At 41.5% G+C, this 27,392-nt stretch overlaps 1 protein-coding gene across 5 annotated transcripts in view; it reads left to right on the top strand.

The window, feature by feature from the left end:
* The window catches only part of NF2 (NF2, moesin-ezrin-radixin like (MERLIN) tumor suppressor), an 85,573-nt gene that overhangs the window by 34,407 nt on the left and 23,774 nt on the right, over positions 1 to 27,392 (top strand). For all 5 annotated transcript variants that reach the window (XM_059893552.1, XM_059893553.1, XM_059893555.1 and 2 more), the window contains exons 3-8: positions 203 to 325; positions 2,303 to 2,386; positions 11,140 to 11,208; positions 12,053 to 12,135; positions 19,955 to 20,030; positions 22,436 to 22,570. In XM_059893552.1, coding sequence (XP_059749535.1) covers positions 203 to 325; positions 2,303 to 2,386; positions 11,140 to 11,208; positions 12,053 to 12,135; positions 19,955 to 20,030; positions 22,436 to 22,570 — 570 coding nt within the window. The remainder of the gene's footprint in view (positions 1 to 202; positions 326 to 2,302; positions 2,387 to 11,139; positions 11,209 to 12,052; positions 12,136 to 19,954; positions 20,031 to 22,435; positions 22,571 to 27,392) is intronic.

The raw sequence follows: 27,392 nt of genomic DNA, 5'->3' as shown, positions 1-27,392 counted from the left end.
CACCATGTGAAGTGAATATTACCTCCTGTTATAGATGGCTTTGTGAATGCTTCAAACTGTAGAATCACAACCTTTGGGAAATGTGATAAATTTAGAAGGGAGAAAAATATTTATATACTCCCTGCAGAAGGTCCTTTGATGGTGGCCCGGGAGGGAGAGGGGCGAAACTAGCTTGTTTTTCTTTTGCTCTGCAATTCCGCAGGTGCTGGATCATGACGTTTCCAAGGAAGAGCCAGTCACCTTTCACTTCCTGGCCAAATTTTATCCTGAGAATGCCGAGGAGGAGCTGGTTCAGGAGATCACGCAACATTTATTCTTCTTGCAGGTACCCCTTTCCATGCTACCCCCCTGATCTTGAGAGAACCGCCCCCAGGGGTAGTGGCAGAGGCAGCCTGGGCCAACCCCTCGGATTTGACCACAAATGCCTCCACATTGTGAAAATGTTCTCCCTCTGGAAAGCCAGTCCCTTTGGTTCTGTAATGAAAAACAGTCTTCAGGACAGAACTATACTTGAGTGATGAGAATTGGTGTCAGATGAAATTGCAAAAGTGTGATGGCGAAAGAACACATACAAGTAGCTCCCTAACTAGAAACATCTTTGAAGACGGCTCCTCACTAACTTAAAAGTACTCAATAGTTGCCCAGGAAGTCTAAAAAGAGAGCCTTGCAAAGAGTAGTTCTTCCAGAAATTTAAAATCTGCTCTCATGAAGGCGGGACTTCAGAACTCCAGTGACACTTGGTAAATCCCACACACGTGGTACTTCAAACATCATGTTTCATGCCACTCTTTGTCTATAATTGTCTTATTTTCCACTTACTCCCTCATTAGACTGTAAGCCCCTTTAAGGCAAGGCTCATTGAGTGCACAGTGGGCACCTGTAAGTAATTGTTCCACCGAATTGAAGAAATTAGGAGATCCATAATTATAGGTTCAAAGACAGCTAGTTGACCGTCTAGAGGTGCAGCTAGGGGGACTGGTGTGAGGATGAGAACCTTGGCAGTTTTGCTTGTGTTCCTACTGCTCGCTCAGAGCACTTCCCGAGTTTCACGGTTAGTTATGGTGCTTGGCGCTGGAACGGCTGGTGTGTCCGCCATCGGTGACAGAAAAGACCCCAGAGGGGCGTTAATTACATGATTGCCCAGATGTACACATATAGCCTGGCCTCCTATAATTAGTTTGAGCCTCAGATTATTGCATTAAGTAAATATTAAGTTAAATGTAATAACCCCCTCCAATAATTTCTCTTGCAAAAAAAAGTTTGCCAAAAAAGTATGTGTGTTTGTATATCCCCTCTCCAATATTTTCATGTCAAAGGGAAGCCCTTTCAGTTTTTCTGTAGTGCAGCTTAAAACCGAAGGATTAGAAAGTTGCCCTGCTTTGAATGAAACCACAAAGTGACCTCCTAGGCCCCAGAATGTCCTAGCCGTATAGAGATGGCTTTCTTGTAAGTGCTTGGAAGCAGTGCCCATTCTCCATTTGACTTTGGCCTAATTTCCCCTCCTACTGAAATGTTGGAGCGCTTTCACGGCTGAGCAAGGCAAAATTTACTACTTTTATGAATCTGGTGACTGCTGACGTCTGTGAAAGAGAGCTGGCTTTCCCGTTGTGTTTATTTCAGCATTCCCTCACTTCAGGAGGCTGTCTTGCCTCTGTGTCTGGAACATCACCCACCGTACCAGTCTAAGAAATTAAATGCAATGAGATATGTTAATTCAACATTATGGCTTAAGAATTATATTTCCCGGACCTCAAGTGGACTTAAAGGTTTAATCGATCAAACTTTATTGCTTCCTTTTTCCTTAGAGCAGGCATATTGAAAGTGATGGGGTTTTTTCCTGCAGTCATAACTCAGTGGCCTCACTGACTTTGGTCTTGTGTTAAGACTTAAAAGCAGACTCCATTTCCTCCGATTCTGCGTGTGCTCAGCTGGGGCCGAGGCTGCAGTCACCACCAGAGCCGCTCCTGACATTTCCCGAGTTCACAGCTCTCCTCCGTCACAACCCAGATGTCAGTCTCTTTTTTTAACTACGAAGATTGTTTTTCCTCTTCGGCATTTGATCACGAACAGAAGAGATTAAGGGTTTTTTTCTGCGTAGCCATCTTACCAATAACTTCTCAGGGACTGAACTCCCAACCTGTCGGCAGCGGTAAAAAGAAAAAATTGTGCCCTTTGTCAGAAAATCATTAGCAGGCTGGGTTGACAGGCCTCATTAGAACACGCTGCAGTGTCTTGCTGTGACCAGCCTGCATGGCTCCTGTCCACGCACATGGTATCATGTCTCCCCTGTTGCCCCTTTCAGGTAAAGAAGCAGATTTTAGATGAAAAGATCTACTGCCCTCCCGAGGCTTCTGTGCTCCTGGCTTCTTACGCCGTCCAGGCCAAGGTAGGCTCAAAGAAGGAAAACGCATTCTTCCTGGGCATTAATGCATGTCACAGGATCACACCAGTCATCTGTTTCTTTGCATCTTCTAGGCTTCAGAGACTTTCCCCAGAAAGTGGGGTGCTATGGCACTTGTGGACTTGGGGGACCACTCTCACTGTTCCACTGCTGTATCATCTTGTGAGAGTGTCTGTGTGTGTACAAACAATAAGTGTACAGCTCGATGAATTATCTGTGTAATCTCACTATGCACATGTGGTTAATTACATTCACCCAGCCAACCTCTCTTTTTATTAACCAGGAAGAATGAGTTTATCGTCTCCAGTTTTGACCAAACATGGCCTTGGGGTCAGAAAGGCCCAGGTCCTCATTGCAAACTCATCTTCTGAGGACCAGCGGCCCTATGCCTCGGGACCATGTCACACTCTGGGGAACGTCCTGCTTCATCCACCTGGATGGCGTGCTGGCTGTGCTTACGGTTGGGCACTGCGGGCTCTCGGCCTCACCAAGCCCAGCTGAGCTGTCTGGTGACCTGAGAGTCTTTCACAGAGAAATCGCTGCAGACTGGGAGTGGTGGGAGAGGGAGACCACTGGTTTTGTGCTTCTGTCCTCTCTGTTTTTATAAGACTCACTACAGGGTCTGCCCAGGGTGCTTCATGCCCCTCAGATTTCCGACTTCAATCACATGCCACTTTCTCCTGATCCCTCTGCTTACTACCTTTCACTGCAGCATAAGATGACCTCAGAATTGGGACACCTGGGTTACTTTTGTGATTTTTGCATAATCTTTTCAGTTATTATTTTCCTTTTTAGTTAGAGGTATCCATAAAGCAATTTCCCTGAAATGTTAGAGAAATTAATAAGACCCTCAACTTCTTAGCCCACTTTTTGGGGTAGCTTAAGATAATCTCAAATCAAAGCCAGGAAGTAACTGGCCTATCATTTGGAGGAAAAAAGGGTCTGTACGTGCTCGTCACACTAACAGAAGCATCAGGGTCATTTGATGACTTGTCTAATATTTGCTGAGTATTCACTGGCCTGAGGGGAGGTTGTTGACTCTGTTACTGATACAGACACGAAGTGAGTATCTGCCCTCAGTGATTTGCCCAAGGTCATTTGGGCAATCTTGGGTAAAGCTAAGGGCAGAATTCATGGCTTTGGGAATTCATGCATTTTGTGCCTCCCCTATTCCACTGTCCTGACAAATGAGTAATTGAGAAAACAGAAAATGGGCCTTGATTCAACTAAAACATATGCTTCCTTTTATGCTTTGATTAAGAATATTAATAACAGGAAAAATGTGTCCTTTCAATCAGTATCGCCCTGACAGTGATGAAGCAGTTGTTGTCACTTTCATTAAATCTGAGCACTTCCTGGCCCGGAACTGAGCTTCTCTCTAGCACGCCTTCTCCCCGGCTGAGAGGAGGGCCAGGTTCTCAAAGATACTACCTCTCTCTGAAGGACTTTAGTCTCAAAGGCTACATTTTCTTTGCATAAATTTTGGGTCACAAATTCAAAGGCCACCTGTAGAAAAAAAAACTTTTCAGGGAACCAGCAGATGTTTGCTTAAACAGATTTCACTGTAGGAAAGCCCTCCTAATTTGGATCCTGCTAATTTAGAGATGAAAGTGATTCACAGACAGCATATGGGGTTCATATGGAGGAGCGTGCTTTAACTGTTTTTCCCGGTGTAAATTGTCAGGAACCTACAAATAAAGGTAATCTATGGCTTCAAGTCTGCATTTGGGAAACTAAGGATTATTATAACATGCTTCCAGTTTCTAGGACAGCTGTTAATATTAATAGGGTGTCTCTGATTACAATATTGATCAGATCTTACACGCCTGTAGTGTTTTACAGTTTTACAAAGTGTTATAACATGAATATTTCTTGCGATCCTCAATGGAGTCTTTTCTGTAAACCAAAGAATTTAAGGCTCAGAAAGGACTAATAATTTGTCTAAAGTCACAATACTTGATGTTAATTTTTTTTTTTTTTATAAATTTATTTATTTATTTATTTTTGGCCGTGATGGGTCTTAGTTGCTGCGCACGGGCTTTTCTCTAGTTGCAGTGAGCAGGGGCTACTCTTCGTTGCGGTGCGCAGGCTTCTCATTACAGTGGCTTCTCTTGTTGCAGAGCACAGGCTCTAGGTGCGCAGGTTTCAGTAGTTGTGGCTCGTGGGCTCTAGAGCGCAGGCTCAGTAGTTGTGATGCATGGGCTTAGTTGCTCCGCGGCATGTGGGATTTTCCCAAACCAGGGCTCGAACCCGTGTCCCCTGCATTGGCAGGCGGATTCTCAACCACTGTGCCACCAGGGAAGCCCGATGTAAATCCTTTTTTAAATGGAGTTTGTAGCCCACTTCTTGATGGACAGGATTTGAAGCAGAATGGAGCTGCAGAATGGAGCAGGGGTGAGAACCCTAGTGTCTGGATTGCATAATTTAGCACTTGCACTTGCCCTCACTGTGAGAGGGGTCTCTGGGTATCACACACTACCTTTCACTAAATTCCAGGTTCATTTGTATGGTCACATCAGTCCAAACTTTTCAGTAAATCATCCTGGTTCCTTCCATTATATTCCATTTCTTTTCTTCCACAACCTTTCTGAGACAGATAGGAAATGTAAAAGTGTGGTGGGGAAAGTGAATTGAGCTCATGAACACATGGGATGTAATTACGCACAAATGTATTCATTACAGTATTTCAGCTGTTCAACTGATATAGACAGTTCATTCCAAAGCATAAAGAAACAATTACCCTTAAAGCATAAATACAAATATTAATCACATGGTTCAGTTAACAAGAACCATATTTCTTAGTAGGAGTTTAGGTTATTTTTGAATCAGAAATATAGGCTGGTTTTTTTGGCCCAGTCATGTGACACACCAAACCATCTTGCAACATCTTAAGCCACCTGTTGGATTTTATATTGACAATTTGGTGTTTGAAATGTGTTCTTATTAAAAATGACTTCGGGAGAGAATGGTATGTAATTCCCCAATCTTGCAGGGCTGGCCAGCAGATTCCTAGTGTTCAGAGAGAGAAAAGACTGGTGGGAGACGAGGCTTGTTGTTTCCTATTGCTCTTTGATGCTAATTAGGGGCAGAGTGCCAAAAGGCAACTAAGAAGTTGGGTATATGTAAAGTATAGGTAGAGTGGCAAGAGTTGAGGCTGGAGAGGTCTGCTGGGGGTCAGATCATAAAGGGTCTTAACTTTATCCTGTGGGGGTTGCAGAGCCAGTGAAGGGTTTATATTTTAGACAGATCCTTTGGTGGCTGTGTGAAGGACAGATTAGAGTAAGACCAGTTTGGAAACAGGGAGACCTGTTAGAAGGCTGTGGTGGTCATCTGGCTGAGACTATGGGGTTCCCAACTTGGGCAGTGGTCAGTTGGATGGGAGGAGACTAACTTTAAAATAATCCAGGGGAAAAAAATACCCAGAAGGTAAAAGTTGATATAAATGGTACTATCCTTTGCATGTCCCCCTTTCTGGGGGGCTTATCCTTTTACAAATGGGTATTTTCTCTCACTCAATGTCAATTTTGCGATGTATCGTGTTATACGAGTCGATGTAGCTCATTGATTCTAACTGCTGTATGGTAGCCATTGATGAATAAGCCTAATTTATTTTTCTATCCTCCTGAGGAGGAGGTAGGTTTAGTTTCTGCTGTTTCCCTATTATAAGCAGCGCTTTACTGAGAACTCTTTTATATGCTTCCTTGTGTACATGTGCAAAAGCTTTTTCCCCTTAAGGTAGATTTCTAGAAGTAACATTGCAGATATATCCCTGAATATAAAGAACTCTTAAGTTTCTAAGAAAAAAGCAGAAAAATGGGAGCAAAGGGTATGAATATCAGGCAATTTATAGACTATGAGAAGAATCTGTAAATACAAAAAGATGCTCAATCTTATTAGTAATCAAGAAAAAGAAGAATTAAAGCAACAATAAGGAAACATTTCAAACCCATGAGATTGACAAGGATTAATATAGGATGGATAAAGAACAAGGTCCTACTGTATAGCACAGGGAACTATATTCAATATCCTGTGACAAACCATAATGGAAAAGAATATGAAAAAGAATATACATACATGTATAACTGAGTCACTTTGCTGTACAGAAGAAATTGACACAACATTGTAAATCAACTATACCTCAATTAAAAAAAAAAAAAAAGTAAAATAAATAAATAAATTGAATAGAAGCTCTGAGCTCATTTCCATGCAGGAAGAGACTGTGAATTGGCATAAGCTCTGTGGGGTGATGGGTATGGTAGGGGCCTGTCAGTGAGGAGACACCCCCTCCCCGAGTCCCCAAAATCCCACTCCTAGGCCGCCACTCTAGAGGAAGTCCTGCACAGTGCACCCTTTTCACTTAAAACTGTCAGAAGAGAGTTCTTAAAGTACTCAGTTTTTTAAACTATTGAACTGTATTTCATAGAACAGAGGGGCTGTGGTTTATTTAAATATCTTTTTTTGTTGTTTTGTTTTTGTTTTCTTTTTTTTAATTGAAGTATGGTTAATTTACAATGTTGTGTTGGTTTCAAGTGTCCAGCAAAGTGATTCAGTTATACATATATGTATATATTCTTTTTCAGATTCTTTTCCATTATAGGTTATTACAAGATATTGAGTATAGTTCCCTGTGCTATACAGTAGGTCCTTGTTGTTTATTTAAATATATCTTTATTGGTAGATACTTAGGCTTGTTTTTCTTTCTATTACTTTTCTACTTAAATGGGTGCAGTGAACATCCTTGAGTACGCCTGTTTGGGCACATACGAACAATATTTGTCTATGATAGATATCAAGAAATGGCATAAATGGGTTGAAGGATAGGAACATTTAAAATTTAAATAATGCTAAGTGAAAGAAGCAGACAGGAAAGGCCACATATTGTATGATTCCATTTGTATGAAATGTCCAGATGAGGCAAATTCATGGAGCCAGAAGGTAGGTTGAGTGGTTGTCAGGGGACAGGAGGAGGAAATTAGGACTTACTGCTAATGGGTAAGGGATTTCTTTTTGAGGTGATGGAAATATTCTGGAGTTAGACAGTGGTGATGGTTGTACAACATTTTGAATGTACTAAAAACCACTGAATTATATGCTTAAAATTGTGAATTTTATGTATGTAAATTTTATCTCAAAAAAAATTTAAATAGTTATGACCAAATTGCTCTCCAAAAGTTCCTAATTTAACTTCTACCAATAGTGGTGAGAATATCTGTTTTTCCATATCCTCATCAACAGTGGTTGCTATCAGCCTTTTAAATTTTTGCTAATTTGACAAAAAAGTAGATTTTTTAAAAGTTTTCATTTCCTTGATTACCACTGGGGCATCATTTTCATAGACTTATTGGCCATTTGTATTTCTTTCCTCTGTGAATCAAGTGTTTATGACTTGCCTGTTTTTTCCACTTTATTGTTTGTCTTTTTCTAATTGAGTTATAGGAACTCTATATATTATGAATATTAATCTTTTATCTTTTTTTACATGTGAATCCTTTTCATGTTTTGAGTGACTTTTGGAATGACTTCATCAACTTAATATACACATGTTCTTCTATATTTTATTCTGGTATTTTTATGGATTTTCATTTATAGGTTTAAGTCTTTAATCCATCTGGAGTTTAGTGACTGGTGTGCGGTTGGGATCTAACTGTTTATTCTATATATGTATTGATTAGACCTTTATGTTTTGTGAAATCCTATTCAGAGCATTTGGTCTAATTTTTCATACATATAAGCAGAGGAAAGTATTTGTCTCTGTTTAAGAAGTGACTCTGAGAGCCCTTTAAAAGGTGAACTCCCTTCTTGAATTTAGATTCAATTGGTTTATATCAGGGGTGGATCCAGGTTTTGTGGGCCCTGAAGCTTATATAATTTAGGGTGTTCTTTTAATTCAAGAACACCAAATTATGAATATAAAATTAGGTACAGGCCCATGCAGGTGCAGAGACCTGAAACCCAAGCCTCATTAGCTTCCCAGCAAATTCACTCCTGCTTATGTTATTGGGATGCCTCTGTACATAAAATGAGGAGGAACAGCCATCTCCATCCATGGAGTGGTCTGACTTTCTTTTATATTCACCAGCCACCACAACTTGAGGATTTTCTTCTTCTTTTGTGTTTTAAAAAGACATTTAAGAGCAGACACATACCTCAAGGTGGCTTTAATGTTATAAGTGGAATTAGTCCAGTGGAGAAGTTCCTTCAGCAGTGTCTTTGCCACCTCCCCAGTGCTCAGATGTAGCATTTGATCAATGGAGTAGCTGGGAGCTCAGTATGACAATGTGGATCATTAATCTTGCAAGCCTTTGGAGCCTGAATTTATAGCTTTCACTTTGCATATCTGCTTGCAAAAGCACTAGAGTTTGGTCAGCACTGTTGAGAGTTTTGCAAGTACAACTCACAGGGCTTTCTTTATCATCCTCCCCGCTTAAGAATCTGACAGGCAAAGAGTAACCAGTGTCATCATAAATAACGCAGCTGATGACAATAATACCTGACTCATTATGAGCTGGGCACCGTGCAAAATGCTTACCTGACTGTCTTCATCCTCGTCACCCCCCAGGAGGCAGGCACTGTTCTGACCCTTGTTTTCCAGATGGGGAAGCTGAGGTTTAGAGAGAGGGTGCCTCACTCGGGGCCTCAGGGGATGCTGCAGAGCCACCTCCCCTTCAAAATCCTCCAAGACAAATGCTCTCGTTTGACAAATTAGGAAACAGACTTGGAGAGGTGACATGACCTGAGTTTTTAATCTTTTGACATCAGGTTGTATTGAATGCTGTGTGTTAATCATAGTTTTAAAATTTTTATGGGTCGGGACTTCCCTGGTGGTCCAGTGGTTAAGACTCCATGATCCCAATGCAGGGGGCAAGGGTTTGATCCCTGGTTAGGGAACTAAGATCCTGCATACCTTATGGTGCAGCCAAAAAAATTAAAAAAAAAAAAAATTCTGAGTATTTCATTTAATCCCCACAAGAATCCTATAAGATAAATACTTTTCTTATTCCCATTTTACAGATGAGAAAACTGAGACACAAAATTTCTAAGGTCACAGCTAATAAGTGAAGGAGCTGGAATTGAACTTTAAGCAGCCTGCCTCCCGTACCCCCTCCCCCTCCCCCTCCCCCCCAGTTTCAGGCTCCTACCTGCACTCTCCGCAGAGAGTACTGTTAAAGCTCATACAGTTCCTGACTTATTACACTCCCCTGGCCTTTCAGAGATCCAGAGAAACCAGTTTCCTTCATTTTTTTTTTTTTTTAAATTTTTTTGGCCGCACCGAACAGCATGCAGGAGCTTAGTTCCCTAACCAGGAATCAAACCCATGCCCCCTGCATTGAAAGCATGTAGTCTTAACCACTGGACCACCAGGGAAGTCCCTCCTTCAAGTTTTTTAAATGAAGAAATGCATAGACAGGGTTAAGTATTTAAGTTTGACCAGTTAATTTTTTAAACTGAAAAAACAATGCAATACAATTCTGTTATTTGCAAGGTAATTATGAGATTCATAAGAGATATTAATCCTCGGGGCTTTTATAGAAGGGTAGTATGGGAAGAAGTCATGATTTACAGTTGATGATGAACATCTCTTCAATCTCATGAGTGTCTGTTGGAAAACTCACCAGAAATCTAACTTAAGGTTCTTTGGGAATGAGGGTGGGCCATGTCCTCACCCGATTTGGTGGGATGTAGAGCCAACAGCCTTGTGCCAGACCTTTCTTTTGCTTTTCCAATGTTGGTGGCAAAAAGGATAAATGTTTATAGAAGATAATACTAAAATACTGAGCTTTGTTGTTTTGGGTCAAAAGAAAAGCCACTGAATGCTGATTGACAAGAGACAGGCTTTGATCTTCTATATATTTTATGGTTAGTTTCTTTTAAAAAATTCCTTCATTTCTGATTATTTCCTGGTCAGACTAACTTTCTAGGAAAGAAAGGGGTATTTGTTTGCTTGTTTGTTTTTTTATAAATTTATCCATCCTATTTATTTTTGGCTGTGTTGGGTCTTCATTGCTGCGCGCAGGCCCTCCCTAGTTGCAGCGAGGTGCGCGGGTTTCTCATTGCGGTGGCCTTCCTGCTGCAGAGCAGGGAGGGGTATTTGTTTTGAAATCAGAAAATAAACTTCAAGTTATTGTCCCTGGTGAGTACATTAAAATGCAGGCCCCAGAGTGATTTGCTCTACAGCTTCAGGAAAATCTGTTAACATTTTACTCATTTCTTTGTCTGTACGATAGAAATGACAGTGTTGGCATCAGATTTTTCCAAAGCATTTTTCAGAGCCTTGATTGAAAGGTATTAAAAATATTGCCGGCATTATCCCCAGCTCCCACCTATCAGTTGGCTCCAATTACCAGCCACTTACAAACATTTATAGGTAAGACTCTTATCACTGGTTGCTAATCACAACTTACAGAGTTGTGTTTTGTTGTCTCCTTTCAAAAGCTGTTTTGGTAGTGACGGCTTCCTTCAGGAGTTAGAAAACTCGGCCACATTTCTCTACAAATGTCACATTCTTATTAGCATGTCACCCATCCATCCTTTACGGGATTATGCGACTCTGTTCACAGATATAATCAGTTTTGTATTTTCATCCAAGGATAACAAACTAGCAAGGTTGCAATCTTGACTTGTCATCAGAATTAAATTGCTCCCTGGAGCTGGGAGGGACAGAGGCTGAGTCGACCTGTTCAGAAATGCAGTTGTCTTTAGAATCTCAATCCCACGCTCTCCTTTTCCTCTTCTTCCAGTATGGTGACTACGACCCCTCTGTTCACAAGCGGGGATTTTTGGCCCAAGAGGAATTGCTTCCAAAAAGGGTAAGAAGTCAAATTCCCTGTTTGGGAAGACATAACCAAAGGACCGGAAGGAATATTGGACATAGGTGGCAAGAACATTTTTATAAATGTTTTGTAATCAATCTCAAGTAATGGTCTCTGTTGAGAACATTAAAAAGCAAAGGTTCGTGGGATTCGTTTGGGGTTGCCAGGACAGGCATGGCCTGCGGATGGTCCTTTCTTTAAAGGTGGGGGAGCGTCAATGATTCCTAGGGAGGGGCGTGGAGCAGCCTGAGTTCAGCCTGGGGAAATGAGCTGTTTGCAGCTGCGCGGGGCGGGACGGATAGACGGGATGAGTCGGGGGTGGGCATTATAGCTTTTAATCCTTGGTGGTGTTCGTCTTGTTCATTAGCCTCAGAAGCAGGCCTTCCCTACCTTTTGCTGCTTCTGATTTTATAGCTCCGCTCCCCTGTCATGTGTGATAAAGGTCTGCTCCTCACCTTCCCCTGACTTTACCTGCTCCTCTGATGGTTTCTGCAGAGGCAAAGGCAGCAGCACGTACAGCCTGGCCCGCGGCCGGCCCGAAATTAGTGAGCTCTGCTCCTGAACGAGGTCCTCTCTCTGGGCTCTATGGCCCAGGAAAGAGGGGTGCTGCCAGGCGAGGGGTGCCCCGCAGCCTGAGAAATGGTGCAGCTTTCCGAGTTGTGACTCAGGTTGAACGGTGCTTATTTACACACCCACCTCTGCATGTGACTGGCTCCCTGTATGTGGCTTTTTAAAAATAGCTTTGCTGTTTTGTAAAAATGATGCATAATTATAAAAATACCAAACAATACCAGAACTTTCTTTGTGTGTGGGTTTTTTATTTTGCTCTCTTTTTTGCTAGGTAATAAATCTGTATCAAATGACTCCAGAAATGTGGGAGGAAAGAATCACAGCCTGGTACGCAGAGCACCGAGGCCGAGCCAGGTGAGGCTGCTTCATCACTGATTTATATTACCTTATGGGCCTTTTTTCTTTTTTAAGGAACTACAAAACTGGGATGTGTTTGTTGAACAAAATGCAGTACCGAAGTATATAGAAGAAAAAGGGAGAGCTGGCAGCAGTGCTGGTCTTCAGTATTGTGTGTGTCCTTTTCTGGTGCATGGGGGCGTGGGTATGTACTGCCTGTCAGGATGTACAGACCTACTGCATTCAGTGCTAATTTATGTTCATTTTAAGAATTCTGTTGAGTCCCTCCCATCAGGAAGCTTGCACAAACCTCTTAGATAGCCTCATCCACCAGAGGGCAGACAGCAGAAGCAAGAAGAACTACAGTTCTGCAGCCTGTGGAAGGAAAACCACATTCACAGAAAGATAGACAAAATGAAAAGGCAGAGGACTATGTAGCAGATGAAGGAACAACATAAAACCCCAGAAAAACAACTAAATGAAGTGGAGATAGGCAACTTTCCAGAAAAAGAATTCAGAATAATGACAGTGAAGATGATCCAGGACCTCGGAAAAAGAATGGAGACAAAGATCAAGAAGATGCAAGAAATGTTTAACAAAGACCTAGAAGAATTAAAGAACAAACACCTAGATGAGTTAAAGAACAAAGAGAGATGAATACAATAACTGAAATGAAAAATACACTAGAAGGAATCAATAGCAGAATAACTGAGGCAGAAGAATGGATAAGTGACCTGGTAGACAGAATGGTGGAATTCACTGCCGTGGAACAGAATAAAGAAAAAAGAATGAAAAGAAATGAAGACAAGGCTTCCCTGGTGGCGCAGTGGTTAAGAATCCACCTGCCAATGCAGGGGACACGGGTTCGAGCCCTGGTCTGCGAAGATCCCACATGCCGCAGAGCAACTAAGCCCATGCACCACAACTACTGAGCCTGCGCTCTAGAGCCCACAAGCCACAACTACTGAAGGCTGTGCTCTACAACAAGAGAAGCCACAACAATGAGAAGCCTGCGCACCACAACGAAGAGTAGCCCCCACTCACTGCACCTAGAGAAAGCCCATGTGCAGCAACAAAGATCCAATGCAGCCAAAAGTAAATACATTAAATAAATAAATAAATAATTTTTTAAAAAAGAAAGAAATGAAGACAGCCTAAGATACCTCTGGGACAACATTAAATGCAACAACATTCGCATTATAGGGGTCCCAGAAGGAGAAGAGAGAGAGAAAGGACCCGAGAAAATATTTGAAGAGATTATAGTCAAAAACTTCCCTAACATGGGAAAGGAAATAGCCACCAAAGTCGAGGAAGCGCAGAGAGTCCCATACAGGATAAACCCAAGGAGAAACACGCCGAGACACATAGTAATCAAATTGACAAAAATTAAAGACAAAGAAAAATTATTGAAAGCAACAAGGGAAAAACGACAAATAACATACAAGGGAACTCGCATAAGGCTAACAGCTGATTTCTCAGCAGAAACTCTACAAGCCAGAAGGGAGTGGCACAATATATTTAAAATGATGAAAGGGAAGAACCTACAACCAAGAGTACTCTACCCGGCTAGGATCTCGTTCAGATTCGACGGAGAAATCAAAAGCTTTACAGACAAGCAAAAGCTAAGAGAATTCAGCACCACCAAACCACCTCTATGACAAATGCTAAAGGAACTTCTCTAAGTGGGAAACACAAGAGAAGAAAAGGACCTACAAAAACAAACCCATAACAATTAAGAAAATGGTACTAGGAACATACATATCGATAATTACTTTAAACGTGACTGGATTAAATGCTCCAACCAAAAGACACAGGCTCGCTGAATGGATACAAAAACAAGACCCATATATATACTGTCTACAAGAGACCCACTTCAGACCTAGGGACACATACAGACTGAAAGGGAGGGGATGGAAAAAGATATTCCATGCAAATGGAAATCAATAGAAAGCTGGAGTAGCAATACTCATATCAGATAAAATAGACTTTAAAATAAAGAATGTTACAAGAGACAAGGAAGGACACTACATAATGATCAAGGGATCAATCCAAGTAGAAGATATAACAATTACAAATATATAGACACCCAACATAGGAGCACCTCAATACATAAGGCAACTGCTAACAGCTATAAAAGAGGAAATCGAGAGTAACACAATCATAGTGGGGGACTTTAACACCTCACTTACACCAATGGACAGATCATCCAAAATGAAAATAAATAAGGAAACAGAAGCTTTAAATGACACAATAGACCAGATAGATTTAATTGATATTTATAGGACATTCCATCCAAAAACAGCAGATTACACTTTCTTCTCAAGTGCTCATGTAACATTCTCCAGGATAGGTCACATCTTGGGTCACAAATCAAGCCTTGGTAAATTTAAGAAAATTGAAATCATATCAAGCATCTTTTCTGACCACAACACTATGAGATTAGAAATCAATTACAGGGAAAAAAACACAAACACATAGAGGGTAAACAATACGTTTCTAAATAACCAGGAGATCACTGAAGAAATCAAAGAGGAAATCAAAAAATACCTAGAGACAAATGACAATGAAAACACGATGATCCAAAACCTATGGGACGCAGCAAAAGCAGTTCTAAGGGGGAAGTTTATAGCAATACAAGCCTACCTCAAGAAACAAGAAACATCTCAAATAAACAATCTAACCTTACACCTAAAGCAATTAGAGAAAGAAGAACAAACAAAACCCAAAGTTAGTAGAAGGAAAGAAATCATAAGAACAGAGCAGAAATAAATGAAATAGAAACAAAGAAAACAATAGCAAAGATCAATAAAACTTAAAGCTGGTTCTTTGAGAAGATAAACAAAATTGGTAAACCTTTAACCAGACTCATCAAGAAAAAGAGGGAGAGGACTCAAATCAATAAAATTAGAAATGAAAAAGGAGCAGTTACAACAGACACCGCAGATATACAAAGCATCCTAAGAGACTACTACAAGCAACTCTATGCCAATAAAATGGACAACCTGGAAGAAATGGACAAATTCTTAAAAAGGTATAAGCTTCCAAGACTGAACCGGGAAGAAATAGAAAATATGAACAGACCAATCACAAGTAATGAAATTGGAACTGTGATTAAAAATATTCCAGCAAACAAAAGTCCAGGACCAGATGGCTTCACAGGTGAATTCTATCAAACATTTAGAGAAGAGCTAACACCCATCCTTCTCAAGCTCTTCCAAAAAATTGCAGAGGAAGGAACACTCCCAAACTCATTCTATGAGGCCACCATCACGCTGATACCAAAACCAGACAAAGATACTACAAAAAAAGAAAATTACAGACCAATATCACTGATGAATATAGATGCAAAAATCCTCAACAAAATACTAGCAAACAGAATCCAACAACACATTAAAAGGATCATACACCATGATCAAGTGGGATTTATCCCAGGGATGCAAGGATTCTTCAGTATACACTAATCAATCAATGTGATACACCATATTAACAAATTGAAGAAGAAAAACCATATGATCATCTCAATAGATGCAGGAAAAGCTTTTGACAAAATTCAACACCCATTTATGATAAAAACTCCAGAAAGTGGGCATAGAGGGAACCTACTTCAACATAATAAAGGCCATATATGACAAACCCACAGCAAACATCATTCTCAATGGTGAAAAACTGAAAGCATTTTCTCTAAGATCAGGAACAAGGCAAGGATATCCACTCTTGCCACTGTTATTCAGCATAGTTTTGGAAGTCCTAGCCACGACAATCAGAGAAGAAAAAGAAATAAAAGGAATACAAATTAGAAAAGAAGAAGTAAAACTGTCACTGTTTGCAGATGACATGACACTATACATAGAGAATCCTAAAGATGCCACCAGAAAACTACTAGAGCTAATCAATGAATCTGGTAAATTTGCAGGATACAAAATTAATGCACAGATATCTCTTGCATTCCTATACACTAACAACAAAAGATCAGAAAGAGAAATTAAAGAAACAATCCCATTCACCACTGCAACAAAAAGAATAAAATACCTAGGAATAAACCTACCTAAAGAGGTAAAGACCTGTACTCAGAAAACTATAAGACACTGATGAAAGAAACCAAAGATGACACAGACAGATGGAGAGATGTACAATGTTCTTGGATGGGAAGAATCAATATTGTGAAAATGTCTATACTACCCAAAGCAATCTACAGATTCAATGCAATCCCTATCAAATTACCAGTGGCATTTTTTAGAGAACTAGAACAAAAAATCTTAAAATTTGTATGGCGACACAAAAGACCCCAAATAGCCAAAGCAGTCTTGAGGGGAAAAAACGGAGCTGGAAGAATCAGACTCCCTGACTTCAGACTGTACTACAAAGGTACAGTAATCAAAACAATATGGTACTGGCACAAAAACAGAAATATAGATCAATGGAACAGGATAGAAAGCCCAGAGATAAACCCACGCACCTATGGTCAACTAATCTATGACAAAGGAGGCAAGGATATACAATGGGGAAAAGACAGTCTCTTCAATAAGTGGTGCTGAGAAAACTGGACAGCTACATGTAGAAGAATGAAATTAGAACACTCTCTAACACCATACACAAAAATAAGCTCAAAATGGATTAGAGACCTAAATGTAAGACCGGACACTGTAAAACTCTTAGAGGAAAACATAGGAAGAACACTCTTTGACATAAATCACAGCAAGATATTTTTGATCCACCTCCTAGAGTAATGGAAATAAAAACAAAAATAAACAAATGGGACCTAATGAAAGTTAAAAGCTTTTGCCAAGCAAAGGAAACTATAAACAAGACAAAAAGACAACCCTCAGAATGGAGAAAATATTTGCAAACGAATCAACGGACAAAGGATTAATCTCCAAGATATATAAACAGCTCATGCAGCTCAATATTAAAAAAACAAACAACCCAATCAAAAATGGGCAGAAGGCCTAAATAGACATTTCTCCAAAGAAGAGATATAGATGGCTAAGAAGCACATGAAAAGCTGCTCAACATCACTAATTATTAGAGAAATGCAAATCAAAACTACAATGAGGTATCACCTCACACCAGTTAGAATGGGCATCATCAGAAAATCTATAAACAACAAATGCTGGAGAGGGTGTGGAGGAAAGGGAACCCTCTTGCACTGTTGGTGGGAATGTAAATTTATACAGCCGCTATGGAGAACAGTATGGAGGTTCCTTAAAAAACTAAAAATAGAATTATCATATGACCCAGCAAACCCACTACTGGGCATATACCCAGAGAAAACCATAATTCAAAAAGACACATGCAGGGACTTCCCTGGTGGCTCAGTGGTTAATCTGCCTGCCAATGCAGGGGACACGGGTTCAATCCCTGGTCCAAGAAGGTCCCACATGCTGCGGAGCAACTAAGCCTGTGCGCCACAACTGCTGAGTCCAAGCTCTAGAGCCCACAAGCCACAACTACTGAGCCCGCGTGCCACAACTACTGAAGCCCGTGCGCCTAGAGCCTGTGCTCCGCAACAAGAGAAGCCACCCTAATGAGATGCCTGTGCACTGCAATGAAGAGTAGCCCCCTCTCGCCGCAACTAGAGAAAGCCCGCACGCAGCAAGGAGGACCCAATGCAGCCAAAAAATAAAATTAAATAAATAAATAAATAAATAAATAAATAAATAAATAAAAATTAAAAAAAAAAAAAAGACACATGCACCCCAATGTCCAATGTTCATTGCAGCACTATTTACAATAGCCAGGTCATGGAAGCAACCTAAATGCCCATTGACAGATGAATGGATAAAGAAGATGTGGTACATATATACAGTGGAATATTACTCAGCCATAAAAAGAACGAAATTGGGTCATTTGTAGAGACCTGGATGGATCTACAGATTGTCATACAGAGTGAAGTAAGTCAGAAAGAGAAAAACAAATATCGTATATTAACGCATATATGTGGAACCTAGAAAAATGGTACAGATGAACCGGTTTGCAGGGCAGAAATAGAGACACAGATGTAGAGAACAAATGTATGGACACCAAGGGGGGAAAGTGGCGGGGGCGTGGTGGTGGGATGAATTGGGAGTTTGGGATTGACATACATTCACTAATATGTATAAAATAACTAATAAGAACCTGCTGTATAAAAAAATAAATAAAATAAAATTCAGAAAGAAAAGTTCTATTATATGCATATCCCATAGCTTTTGCGTCCATTCCTCTGTTGATGGTATTTGGAGTAGCTATAGGTCTTTCACTTTTACAGAATGTTCTGCAGTGTACAATCTGATATCATTATGTAATTGTATGAGTAGTTCTGAGGATAGATCCTTTAGAGGAGTTGCTGAGGCAAAAGGATGTGAGCATTTTGCGTCTTGACAGGTGCCTCCAAATTGCCCTCCGAAAAGGTTGTACCTATTTACAAGCCCATCGGCAGTGTGTGAAAGTGTTCCCCCCCATTCTCTCCCCAACACTGGTTTTTAACCAATCTAATCTTTGTGATCTAAAAGATGAAATTTTGTATCTTAAGTATTAATTAGCATTTCCCCTATCACTTTAGGAATTGATCATCTTTTCATTAGCCTTTAATATTTGTTTTCTCTTCTTCAAATCAACTTCCTATCACATGTTGTTTTTAACTCTTAAAAAAGTATACCGAAAAGTGGACAAGTCGTAAATATACCACTTGATGGATTCTTACAAAGTGAAAACACCAGGTAACACCAGGTGACAAGAAAGCACGTGCCCCCGATCACTCCTCCCCAGAGGTAACCACTCTTCTGAATCCAACTCCATGGATTAGTGTTGCCTGTTTTAAACATTGTATAAGTGCAATCAGACAGTTTCTGTTATTTGTGCCTCACTTCTTTCATGCAGCATGATATTGTGAGATTTGGGTTTGTGGCTTGTAACGGTGTTTTTTTCCATTTTCATTGCTGTGTAGAATTCCGCTGTATTCATAGACCACACATTATTTATCCATTCCACTACTGATGGACATTTAGGTTGTCCCGTTGTCCCCTGGTTTTTGCTGTTACAAATAACATCAATTTTCCAAAGCAATTGTATCAATTTACATCAACAACGTGTGTGATTTCGAATTGCTCCACCTGCTTGCCACTGCTCCTCCTCTCAGGTTGAATTTTTAAAATTCATTTGAGACCATTTTGAGATGGGAGAGAGGGAAGAAGGCAAGGTCATAGGGAGACTTGAGTTAAGATATTTCAACACTGTACCTATCTGGGAGTTTTCTGCAAGTCATTGCTACTTCAAGAGCTTCCTTTAAGTCTGACTCACAACTTAGAAGTGGGTGACCAGGCTTGCGTTTGACAGCCTGGATAGCTCTTGCCCTAACCTCCCGCAACATCCAAAGGATTAAAATCAGGAAGGTGCCTTAACCTCCAATAACACCCAAAGGAATAAAATCAGAAAGGCAGCTCTCAGGTAGCTTGCAGAGAGAGATACATCATTACCAAAACCTTCTAGGTGAAGAAAGTACGCAATTAGATACAGCAACAGCTTACGTAAAATTCGAACATCCAAATCCATTTGAGGGAGCAGATGTACCACGTGCTTGTCTTGAATTACTCAAGCCAGGTGTCACTGTTTACCAAGGGTTAAGCATGAAATTGAAGCCAAGAGACACTGTAATGAATCTATTCTCTTGTTTTCACGGGGATGGGAAATTCTGCTTCACCTCTGTGTGGTGTGGTTAACAGACTTGGGACCGGGCAGAGCTTGGTGGGTAGCTGCCTGGCTCGCGTCTTCCCGCAGGTTCGAAGCTCAGCTCGGTGTGCGCCGCCCTCCAGATTTCTCATTTCCGCGCCAGTGATGGTGTCTTTCATTCTCCTCGCAGGGACGAAGCTGAAATGGAATATTTGAAGATAGCTCAGGACCTGGAGATGTACGGTGTGAACTACTTTACAATCCGGGTGTGTGGAAGCCTCTGCGAGTTCCCCGTGTGTGGGTGGAGACTGAATGAGGGCAGACTGTTAAAATGGGTCCCTCCGCATCCCAGGGCGGGCGACACTTCGACAGTTCAGTGGTGAACAGGGGAAGAGGAAGGGGCGGGTGTAAGAGCCTCATTTTCTATATTGGGACTTAAGTTAGATCCTAGGTAATTAAGTATCAGTGGAGCCCGGGAGGGCCTGGTCCTGCCTGGGCAGAAACCTGCCTGAATGCTCTGGTGTAACATTTGGTTATCTCTGGCTCTGTGAGATCCGGGTCCACAGGGAACACCTGTAAATATTTTCTTCCCCCAGGACACAAGGAGAGTAAAGCTGCTTTTACAGATTACTGATTTGTTTGGGTGGGGACTCTCCCTGGCAGGCTAATTGATTTTCTATGCAGACCATTAATAGTCCGCTGTCCTCCGGGAACCTGCTGCTCCTGCACTGGAGAAGCGTTTGTTTTCAGCCCCTGTCCCGCCTTTCAAGCATCTTTCTCCTGAGGCTCTGCTGCTGGACGCAGCTCCTCCCAAAGGAGTTCATGCGATTTGCTGAAGTATTTCATTGCCGGTTCCAAACTGTAGATGAGTAGACAGTAAAACAGCTATCATTATAGTTAAGGCTTGCTTTCCTTTTCAGGGTTTCCATAAATTTTGTATTAAATTTCGGTAAATTGAAACACATTTAAAATATCCTAGGGATAGCTTTCTACTTTGTTTTCTAAATACATATTTTTAATGGATCATTTGCATAAAATAAGGCACACTGACAAATTGTCACTTTTGTATAGTATACAAATGCCTAAAAGATTTTCCCTAATAACGCCGAAGGTTGTTTTCTAAAGTTTTATTAATTTGTATTTGCTAATTGTTTGGTTTCTTTAAGGTCAGACTCATTTGACACATTTCTGTGGTTTTGTCCATATGACTCCTCTTGCCCCACCACCTACATTGTAGAAAACTAGTGTTTTATAACCCTTCAAAAACAGCTTCTTATGAGGGAATATTTCTACAGCAGTCAGACTAAATTATACTACTTTGTGCGTGTGTGTCTTGTATTGCGCGATAGATGAGGCTAATGGATATTTTAGTGTCTTTGTGTTAAAGTTCCTGAAATTTCACCATCACCTAAGGAAGACGTGTGCTTAAAATAATTTAAAAGGGGCTGCTTGAGTCCCCACTTCTCTGTTTATTCTCTAGAACAGTTGGAGCCTCATGATAGGAGGCAGAGGGTGCAATCCATTCTTTTAAAAAACTTAAGCTAGAAACATAATGAAACGTCTTGTTTTCCAAAACGTACTATAGATTTTTAAAGCACAAAGCCTCACTTGTGTTAACGCAGTGGTTTTAAGAGCTCTGCAGACGAGCAGACGACTCTCCCTCATGGTTTGGTGATCACATCTGACTTCAGGTGTCAGCTGGAGTAGAAGATTTATCTCAGAGTGCTCGCTCCTCCTCCTGACGCCTGCTATTAGCCTTGTACTTCTCATCACAGTCCCCGCACCTTCTCAGTTTGCAGACCTGTTTTCCTGCCCTGGAGTCTTGGGTCCGTTTCCTTGTTGTCAGCAAGGGGTCAGGTGTGGGGAGATGCCCCCCACTGCCGCACGAGGACCAGACTGCAGCACAGGGGGATGGGCCTGCAGCCCGAAGAGGTGGCCTCCAGGTGCACACTGGTCAGTGACATGGGGGCCCAGGACGCTTGCCCTACGGGTGCCCTGGCTGCTGGCCGGACTGCCGTCAGGGGTACAGCCTGCGTACAGTCTATCAATTAAATTTTTACACAGCTTTATTAGGGTACAATTTATATATAATTCATTTTGATATATTTTTCTGATATTTTGTAGTAAAAAGTTTCCAACGTGCAGGAAAGTTGGAAGACTTTTACAGTGCATACCTATGTATACCCACAGCCTGGATTCTACAGTTAACACTTTATACTTGCTTTATCACATTGAAACTACATTTTAGTGTAAAATAAGGCCATCTGATCCCAGCACTTAGAGTTTTCTTTCTGGTAGTACAATAACCTTTTCTTTTAACATAAGAGGTGTTTAATCCTACAAGTTTTTATTCTACATCTATGATAAGCCAGTTATTTAATTAGCAGTAACAATGTTTCGATTACCTCTGCTGTAGCCATGGAGCCAGTGACAGGAGCCCCCAGTGATCCTTCCGTGGGACACATGACTCACAAGAATGGTATCATTTTGCCTCCACCTGCCCCAGTTCAGGAAGCTGGAGGCCCCCTGGGTTCTAAGACAGCAGTGACTTCTGTTGGGACCTGTTGAAACTTGTCACATGTAACAGTCTATGCCAGGTTCTTTGGGAAGTTGAATAAAATCTTGAGCCTCAGCTGGAGCTGACGGTGGCTGTTCTTTGTCAAATCTACAGAATAAAAAGGGCACAGAGCTGCTGCTCGGAGTGGATGCTTTGGGGCTTCACATTTATGACCCTGAGAACAGACTGACCCCCAAGATCTCCTTCCCGTGGAACGAAATCCGAAACATCTCGTACAGCGACAAGGAGGTAGGACCCGTCTGCACTGTAGATGCCCTGGCGGCCCAGCAGGTTTTTCCCCATCTCTCCTCCTTCTGGAGTGGCCGCTCCTTGTTAGCAGCAAGATCCTTTAATTCCCAGGCTTTGGGTTTTTGCTTGTTGATTTTTATAGTATTTACAGAACAGTACTGGCATCCTATTTTCAAACAGCATAACTAAACCCCTCTGCTGACTAATGAGAGGCTGGGAAGCTCAACTGTCAGGACTAAACCCTGGAGAACAGTAAACAAACCAGAAAGTAACCCTTTCTTATTACTTGGCTTTCTATTTCTGGTGAGAATTCTCTTTGTTTTTTTTTTTAAATAAATTTATGTATTTTATTTATTTTTATTTTTGGCCGTGTGGGTCTTAGTTGCGGTGCGCAGGCTTCTCATTGCGGTGGCTTCTCCTGTTGTGGAGCACGGGCTCTAGGCACACGGGCTTCAGTAGTTGTGGCACGTGGGCTCAGTAGTTGTGGCTTGCGGACTCCAGAGCGCAGGCTCAGTAGCTGTGGCACACGGGCTTAGTTGCTCTGCGGCATGTGGGATCTTCCCGGACCAGGGATCAAACCCGTGTTGCCTGCATTGGCAGGCGGATTCTTAACCACTGCGCCACCAGGGAAGCCCCTCTCTTTGTATTTTAAGTGTGGTGTATATTAAACCCTCTCTCTGTGTCCAGTGCTTGATTCATGGGATGCAGAGATATGTGTGTGTATATATATATATATATATATATATATATATATATATATATATATATACACACACACACACACACCTCTCCATAACATGTATGTGAATGTATATGTATTTTTTATATATATATGTATAGTATATATAATATATACATATCAGCAGTGATATAAAGGATATCAGGCCAACTTGCTTACAAGAATTAAAGAAAAATTAAGTTTGAATAACTCAAATGAGCACTCTAACTTAGAATTCAAATATTACTATATAGGATTGTGACTTTTCCCTAATGCTGTAATCCTATATTCATTCATTCATTCATTCTTTGTTAATTTTTTAAATTAATTTTTATTGGAGTATAGTTGCTTTACAATGTTGTGTTAGTTTCTGCTGTACAGCAAAGTGAATCAGTTAAACATATACATATATCCACTCTTTTTTAGATTCTTTTCCCATATAGGTCATTACAGAGTATTGAGTAGAGTTCCCTGTGCTATACAGTAGGTTCTTATTAGTTATCTATTTTATATATAGTAGTGTGTATATGTCAGTCCCAGTCTCCCAATTTATCCCCTCCCCCACCCTTTCCCCCTTGGTAACCACGTTCATTGTTAATTTTAAGGGAGTTTTTGAGCATCTCCTTTGTGTTAGGTTTTGTGGGAGAAACAAAGATGTAGAGAATGCAGTCTCAGCCCTCAGGGAAGTTATAGTCAAGTAGTGACTCAACTGCCGTGATCCATAACCTCAGTGTGAGCGGCTGGTGACAGAGGTGGTGACGATATGGTACTTTTCAGCCTGCCAGCAGCTTTGCCCTGGCTCTGATTCAGTCTTCACAAGAACACTGCTGTGAGAGTAGGGACTGTGTTCTGGTTGCTCTGTGTCACCTCAGGAAGCGGAGATGCAGAGGGATCAGGTGACCTGTGTCTGGTGAGAGGAATAGCAGAAGCCACATCCCCTGAGTTTCCAGGGAAGCACAGAGGACGGGCCCTGAGACGCACTGCACCGGGCTGAGGAAGGCAAGCCCGGGCGTGGAGTGAGTAACAGAGATGGCCCACGTGGCTGCCTGCAGAGCCCCCACCCCGTGCAGGTTTCCTGCTTTCTCTTTCCTCGTGTAGCAACTCGAGGAAAGGAGCACCAGGCCCCTGGTTGCCAATATGTGGTTGAGATCTACTCGGCCATGCTTGATGAGACAGATTGAGCTTCTTAATTCAAAACATTTTGGCTTCTCAGATTTTTGTAAGTAGCCCAGGAGATGAGCATTTAGGTATTTCTCTTTTAAAGCACTTAAACTGAAAGTTCTACGTAACTTAAAGCAGTAGGTGTGCTGGTAGTTTTTCATCTCTAATTTCATAAAGTCTATTTACTGCACATCCACAACTTCGCGTGCTAAAGGCTCCCAAAACACTCATCCTTCATGGAAGCCAAGGAGTGAAGTCTCCCCTAGTGCGATGGCTCGACACAGTAAACTAATATTCCCTCTCCCGGGGCAAGGCGCCCCCGAGTTCCGTCACGTCAGTAACTCGCACAGTGCAAGGCCCCAAGCTGACTTGACATGATGAGAAGTAGTCTTGGTCGTTATATACAACGACTGTGCTGTCACAACAGAAGTGCTGGTTTATTTTAAGTGAGCCATTGATTCTGTGTGCATGCCCTGGCGTGGCACAGAGCCTGTGGTTTCCCCACTCCTTGAGGTTTCCCACTGACAGCTCTGGGCTTTGATAGCAAGGCCAAAAATAAGCTCACAAAATTCATAAATAGCAGCCTACACAAGAGCAATACTGCTTCTAAGTTCACTTGACCAAAAGCGAAACAAAGGACCATTTTTCTGTCCTCTGTGTGCTAAGCCCTTGTTGGACAATATAGCATGTGAAAGAAATACCCAAGAATAGATCTTCTTAAACGACTTCATCTGCTTAGCAAGTCTTTCTTGGGAGTGGGTATTCATGTTTAAAGTGCATCTTTGTCTATGACATAAATCGCAGCAAGATCCTTTTTGACCCACCTCCTAGAGAAATGGAAATAAAAACAAAAATAAACAAATGGGACCTAATGAAACTTAAAAGCTTTTGCCAAGCAAAAGAAAACATAAGACGAAAAGACAACCCTCAGAATGGGAGAAAATATTTGCAAATGAAGCAACTGACAAAGGATTAATCTCCAAAATTTACAAGCAGCTCAGTATCAAAAAAACAAACAACCCAATCCAAAAATGGGCAGAAGACCTAAATAGACATTTCTCCAAAGAAGATATACACATTGCCAACAAACACATGAAAGGATGCTCAACATCACTAATCATTAGAGAAATGCAAATCAAAACTACAATGAGGTATCACCTCACACCAGTTAGAATGGCCATCATCAAAAAATCTACAAACAATAAATGCTGGAGAGGGTGTGGAGGAAAGGGAACCCTCTTGCACTGTTGGTGGGAATGTAAATTGATACAGCCACTATGGAGAACAGTATGGAGGTTCCTTAAAAAACTAAAAATAGAACTACCATACGACCCAGCAATCCCACTACTGGGCATATACACTGAGAAAACCATAATTCAAAGAGTCATGTGCCACAGTGTTCATTGCAGCTCTATTTACAATAGCCAGGACATGGAAGCAACCGAAGTGTCCATCGACAGATGAATGGATAAAGAAGATGTGGCACATATATACAATGGAATATTACTCAGCCATAAAAAGAAACGAAATTGAGTTATTTGTAGTGTGGTGGATGGACCTAGAGTCTGTCATACAGAGTGAAGTAAGTCAGAAAGAGAAAAACAAATACCGTATGCTAACACATATATATGGAATCTAAAAAAGAAAAAAAAAAAAGGTTCTGAAGAGCCTAGGGGCAGGACAGGAATAAAGACGCAGACGTAGTGAATGGACTTGAGGACACGGGGAGGGGGAAGGGTAAGCTGGGACGAAGTGAGAGAGTGGCATGGACATATATACACTACCAAATGTAAAATAGATAGCTAGTGGGAAGCAGCTGCATAGCACAGGGAGATCAGCTCGGTGCTTTGTGACCACCTAGAGGGGTGGGATAGGGAAGGTGGGAGGGAGATGCAAGAGGGAGGAGATATGGGGATGTATGTATATGTATAGCTGATTCACTTTGTTATAAAGCAGAAACTAACACACCATTGTAAAGCAATTATACTCCAATAAAGATGTTAAAAATAAAAAAATAAAATAAAAAAAATAAAGTGCATCTTTGAAATCTAAGATCTGTCCAGTCTCATCAGGAATGAGTGAGAACAACAGTTGCCGTTTTTTCTTTATATTTGACCCTGCCTGGTAGTCTGGCCCTGGGTTCTCCTACTAAGCTACCCACCCACCCACCCGCCCATCCGTAGCATTCCTCTTTCTCTCCCCTTTGATTTTTGTAGTATTTTCCTTTTCTACTACAGTCCATTCTTTGTCACTCTTTAACCGTATTCTTTCTATTAACAGCTTTCATCAAACCATCCCCATGTTTGGAAATCTGGGGTGACGCCCCATATGCTGTCACGTCAAATCTAAGCCCTTCTGACTGCCCATCCCCAGCCTACCTCACCAGCCCCCACTCCTGCCTTCCTCCCAGTCTAAACCCATGGTTTTATCTTAGTCATCAAAGAGTTAATAATGACACACACACACACACACACACACACACACACACACGCTAACACTGCTCATTTCCCCATCTCTGCCTTATCTCTATTGCTTGCCCTGTCCAGAATGCCCCTCCATCCTACGTTTTAGCTTCTCTGTCATATTCTTTGTCCAAGACCAGCTTATGTCCATCCTACCCTGAGGATTTGTGATTTGTGCCACCCAATGAGGCACTAACACGTGATGTAATCTCTTGAGTAGTTGACTCTTGTTGGTCTAGTTCCAGCCAGGTGGTGAGCCTCCTGTAGGCAGGGCTGCCTCTGCGGTGGCCCTCCCAGTGTTGGCCTCAAGGTTGGGCCCGTCAAGGGTTTGTATTTCAGATTTCCAAGCCTAAGATGGTGCCGAGAACCCAGCTTCCAGGATCCTGAACTTCCTGGGCACCATGAAGCCAGGACAAGGCATGGCCTTGTGCTGGATCTTTGCCAGGGGGTTTGCTGCTTTTGTGGAATTTCCCAGTTGGTG

This window comes from Balaenoptera ricei, chromosome 14 (assembly GCF_028023285.1).
Source record: "Balaenoptera ricei isolate mBalRic1 chromosome 14, mBalRic1.hap2, whole genome shotgun sequence".
Taxonomy (NCBI): domain Eukaryota; kingdom Metazoa; phylum Chordata; class Mammalia; order Artiodactyla; family Balaenopteridae; genus Balaenoptera; species Balaenoptera ricei.
Note: the sequence above shows the minus strand (reverse complement) of the source record. Positions and strands in the feature narration are given on the sequence as shown.